The sequence below is a fragment of the Leptinotarsa decemlineata genome, unplaced genomic scaffold, assembly GCF_025532065.1.
Source record: "Leptinotarsa decemlineata unplaced genomic scaffold, Ldec_3_MD MMD2_P_RNA_scaffold_14, whole genome shotgun sequence".
Classification (NCBI taxonomy): Eukaryota; Metazoa; Arthropoda; class Insecta; order Coleoptera; family Chrysomelidae; genus Leptinotarsa; species Leptinotarsa decemlineata.
This window is the reverse complement of record NW_027412528.1, coordinates 9022472-9028020: the sequence shown is the minus strand read 5'-3', so window position 1 is coordinate 9028020 and position 5549 is coordinate 9022472. Positions and strand designations below refer to the sequence as shown.

The window sequence follows — 5549 nt, the reverse complement described above, 5'->3', positions numbered from 1 at the left end:
TGATGAAAAATTATGCCTAGGTATTTTACCTCTTGTGACCACGGAATAGGTTTGTTGTTGATGAGTATATGATAGCGGACATCGGGCATGTGTTTATTGATGAAAGAAATTGCTTGGCACTTATTGATGGAAAGAGATAGCCCATAATCTTCCAGAAAGTTATGAATTCTCTCCAGAGACACATTGAGATCATGTATAAGTTTTCGAGTATCTGTACCGACGTTTATCAATGCTAGATCATCAGCATACCCAAATGAAGATACCTGGTCTTCTACTAAATGTTTTATGGGATCGCTATAAATATTGAAAAGGATAGGACTGATTGGCGATCCTTGTGGGAGACCTCGGTTAGCAGATTCAGGCCCTATTATGCGCCCTGTGATTGGATCTTGGATGCTAATTTGTCGATTAGTAAAGATATGCCCGATCAATGTAGCGAGATCATGTGGAATTGTACACTGAGCCAATCGTTCCAACAGTTTGGGTATGAGAACGTGATCGTAAGCTGCCTTGATGTCTAGCAAGACCATTACCACGTTATTATCTGATGCTAAATTTGATGCAATGATAGAGTAAATTCCAATGAGATTCTCAGTAGTGCCTCTACCTCGTCGAAAGCCTGACTGTAGCGGATTTAGCAAATTGTGATGTTCCACGTGCCAATCCAATCTGTTTTTTATCATGAGTTCTAAAAGTTTACCAGGACAAGATGTGAGGGTAATGGGTCTCCAACCCGACTCTGTCGATATATCCTTGCCAGATTTTGAAATAAGGCAGAGTAATTGCCGTTTCCACTCCATTGGGATGGTAATGGAACCATTCAGGAGTCTGTTGAAAATATTCAGAAGACTCGCAAATCCGTTCTGCGGTAAATGCTGCAACATACTGTAAGTTATGAGATCCAGACCCGGTGCGGTGTCCCGTTTGTACCGAAGGGCGGCATGCAATTCATCTATGTTGAATGGTATACTGGGTTGGATATGAGGGTTTTCCATGGGAGTAATGGGAGAAAGTTTCATTGAGTGCTATGATATCCACCGCGTGATCTCGAATGTATGACACCAATAAGTCATGATTTTGGTAATAACTACGTATGTTCCAATGAAGAATCTTTAAAGCCATTAATTAACAATTGTTTATTGAGATAGGTTTTGAAATATCGTTTTATTGGTCTCACAATCCAGCTGCTCAATAAGTGCGTCAAGTATTTGTGGTTTGGAAAAAACCTAACGTTGATATTAGTTATATGAGTGTTAGAGATCAGAGTGCCATGCACTCCCCAATCGGACGCTTCCGACAACTGATTATTTATACATAATATCAAATATAAAGCGATCGCTAAAAATATTAACTTGTGAATTATGTAATACCCTGGTAGGATATATGTCGATTGAAGGGTATGTCCAACACAGGGGTAAAAATCCCATTCTTTAGGTTTGATCAGCCAGGGAATTAAATCCCTCAAGTGACGCGAATCGTGGCATTTATAACTTTCTAACGTTGCCATCGAGTCTGAGTTAAAAAAACAAGAAGAAGACGAGAATGTTTTCCTCTCCTTAACCCTAATATATATTGAAAATGTTGAAATATCACCAATGTTGACAGCGGCAGTTATGGTTGTAATATTTGTTTTGTTTTTATAAAAATTATAATGAATTAACATAATATAAGTACTGTGTTTATAATTACTATTTGTACGTTTTGTTATTGTATGTAAGCTTCCCAAAAAAGTCTTTGATAACTTGATTTTGTTGAAAAGTGTGATTTGATTCGTCTCTAATCTCAGAAGGGATGTTTGGTATCACAGAAATACTGGCAGTTCCATTGGAGGAATCTGAGGTATTAACTCCAAGTGGGACTGTAGTTTCCAAGGGAGTGGTATTGTGATAAAAGGAACTATTGTAGATTGGAGAATTTACAGGCGTATGATGTGATTGAGGAAGTAATAGGTTTCGATGAGCTACTTCGTCATATCCTGGCTTTTCTATTGGAGACGGTTTCCTGCGTTTTGTCTGTGTTGTTATTCTGGCGTAAGAGTTTTCACTGTTGTTTTTATGGGCTATAGAAGGAAAGTTATGACTGCTACGCTGGAAGGATCGTGGACCTTCTCTTCGTTTCAATGAAGGATATACTTGTGCTGTTCATATTAAGACATATTCTTATGTGCCATTAGTTCATTAATTAAACCCTGCCTTTCAAATTCCTTACAATTTTTCTTGTCGTTGGCTAAATGTTGTCCATCACAAAAGATGCATTTGATAGGAGCCGTACAATTACTGTTATGGTTCTCTCCTCAACGAGGACATCGTGCTGCACTTCGGCAGTTCTTGGTTGGGTGGACAAAACGAAGGCAGTTTTGACATTGACGGATAGGCGGTATGTATGCCTCGACTCGTGTAGAATATTTAAAAATATTTACATCATGTGGCAGTTGTGTTACCTTGAAAAGTAACTAGCATAGTTGTGGATGGCACATATGATACTTCTCCATCAATTGTAATTTTCCTATTGAATCGATGAGCCTCAATTATTTTTAGGGAGGATTTACCAAATTCAATAACATCTTCTGCATCAATTGATAGGCCCACGTCTCGAATGATACCCTTAATTGTTATGAAGCGTTGAGGTATGTATGCTGCATAGCCTTTCGAAAGAATCGTTGAATTGGTTAACAATTCATTTGCATCTTGTGGATTGGAAAACTGTACTCCTATTCGGTTATTACCCTTTTTGGTAAAGCTTATTATATTTTTAATATTCGCATGGTGAAATATTTTGCCCAAATCCATGGGATGTAATGAGGTTCCTTGCTTTTTCTCAACCATAACCAAGAAAGGTCCAAAATCAGTGTTGGTGTAGGTAATTTTCCTTTGTAGCTTTCGATACAATTCATTAATTTGGATAAGCATAGTTTGGTCATTTTTAAATTGTTCTGATAGAATACTGAGTTCGGAGTATAATTTTTCTATTGCCTGGGACTGTGCAGGGGACATTTGATGCAAGGATTTAATAAATGTTTGAGAGGAAGGGGATAGAAGATTATTTAATATTAGGTTTGTATTATCTATTGTCATGTTTGCATCTGAGGAATGGCCCCCAGGGGGACCGGGAGATTCGTCCCCCATCGACTGTTAAGACTACACAAAGCTAAGCAAGTGAAAGTTTTGCAACTTAAAGCACCAATAGAATTAATATAGACAGTTTGACTCACTAATGTTTTGTAGGGTCGCACTCACACAAAATTAGCTTAGTAATTGATAAAAAACACCAATTTCCACACTAACTTTTAAATTCACCTCGTTTCCCACGTGGTTCTCCATGAAAAAAAAATCAAGCTACAGTGCATTCGGGTAATTGTGACAGGTGGCTAAATGTGACACATCCCACTTGTCATGTCGCCGCGCACGGCGACATGACAACGCCGTTACACTATCTCGCTGGCCGGTGCACCTCCAGTTGGATTTCTGTTGCCGTCGAGTGCCAATCTGCCAGTAATTCCTGGATTTGTAAGTAATTTTACCCTTCTGCAGTGTTTTGTGAGTAATAGCGAATTTCCAGCCCTTTGTAAGGAATCCGGCTCACCAATAGATGACATGATTGTGAACAAGAAATGGTCACACCCAGATCACATTTTTATCTTTGTTGGCCATGCAATGAATGAAGAGGGAAATACGTCATTGATATTAACTCTTGAACCAATTTAGTATTCTGTGTTTTCTGTTTTATGCCATGTTGGGCAATGCTCTGTCATCTGTCACGTCTCATTGACAGCAGTACTTTGATAACTGTCAAATTAAAGTCGAACCTAATTAACCTAAATCTTTGTCAAAAATTATTTCATCTAACATCAACATCGTAACATCTTCATCTTTACTTTTTGCATCCATTGTTGTGTATTTGAGATTTGAGCCTCACAAGACATTTTTTTAATTAATAACTTAAAAAAATTTCTTTTGAAGAAAAATGTGAATAAAAAAATGGATAAATGGTTGAAGTTGAATAGCAAAGCTGGAACATCTAGAGAGGTATGTATACATTTTTTCTCTGATTCATATGATGATTGTCTAATAACACAAGTCTTTTAGGAGTCTGCCGATGTCGAAAGCATTGAATCAAACATTACCAGCAATAGCAGTTATGAGACTAACGAAAAAATTATTTCAAGGGAAAGAAAAATCAAGAGATATTATAGATTCCGTCAAGAATGGTTAGAACTGGAATGTTTCAAAAATTGGCTAAAAAAATCTGATAAACCCAAAGATAATAATATTGAGTATGCTTTCTGTAAATTGTGTAATATGGACATATTTCCCAATAAAAATGATATTTATCGTCACAGTAAACGTGAGAAACACATTTGGCGCTCCGGGCAAGTTTCAAAATGTACTGACATTAGTGACATTGCCAAAATGGCACAAACACCTAAATTTGATGCTGTCAAATATGCAGAAATAAAACTTGCAGGTTTTGTGGCCTATTGTAATTTACCATTTACAGTAATGGATACATTGACCACTGTATGTTCAGATATTTTCAAAGATTCACCTGTTGCAAAGGCTCTAACATGTAAGAGAACGAAAGCCACAACTATAATAAGAGAAAATTCAGGAAAATATTTCCGAGAGGAATTATTTGCAGTTTTAAGAAAGCCTGGAATGTTTTTTTCTCTCATTATGGACGAAACAACGGATATAGGCACAGTAATATTTTTTTCTGAAATTGACGATAGAGTTATCACCAAATTTTTTGATATGTTGGAGGTAGAGTCAGGAAAGGCTGATGATTTATATAAAGTTCTCAAAACATCAAACATCAAAAGGCATCCCTTTTAATAATTTGGTGGGCTTTGCAAGTGATACAACCAACGTTATGATTGGAAATGAGAATAGTATATTTTCTCATTTGAAAGCTGATTTGCCACAGATCGCTTGTATCAAATGCTCTTGCCATTTGATGCATCTTGCAGCTAGTAAGGCTTCCAAAAAGAGTAGAAGATGTTCTACGAAACATAGGGGCACACTTTAGTAGAAGTTCTTCCAGACAATTGAAAGTTAAAGAATTTCAGTTGTTTTTTGGTACCGAGCTCCATAAAATCCTTCTACCAAGCCAAACGAGGTGGTTATCAGTTGAGGCATGTTGTCGAAGAATTTTAGAACAACATGAGCCCCTGAAAGCATACAACATTTGGTCAATCAAAAATTTCATTTACCAGACACTTTTATCCCTCTGGTTTAGTGGCGCAGTCACAGAGTAATTAAAAGTATTTTGTGGCGCAGTAACCTACCCATTATAAACCGGATTCACTAATTCAGAAAAGATGTATTGTTTGTAAATTTTGATCAAGACAGTTGCAGTAAAATGTAAGTAATATCAAATTTTCTGCAAGTGATTTCCAGGAATCCATAGTAATATTGCCAGTATTTGTGATGAGCAGCGTTGGCAACACTGGTCGAGTGCATATTATGAGGACCTGTCGTAATAAAGGTATGGTGCAATATATATGAATTTTTTTGTTTACACTTTAAAATTGATCCTTTGTAAAACGCGTC

At 36.9% G+C, this 5549-nt stretch overlaps 1 protein-coding gene across 1 annotated transcript; it reads left to right on the top strand.

The window, feature by feature from the left end:
• Positions 1-3764: 3764 nt before the first annotated feature.
• Positions 3765-4832, top strand: LOC141484637 (uncharacterized). The gene is made up of 2 exons (XM_074179721.1): positions 3765-4025; positions 4086-4832. The coding sequence occupies exons 1-2, from the start codon at positions 3978-3980 to the stop codon at positions 4830-4832; spliced, it is 795 nt and encodes a 264-aa protein (XP_074035822.1). The 5' UTR covers positions 3765-3977.
• Positions 4833-5549: the final 717 nt, after the last annotated feature.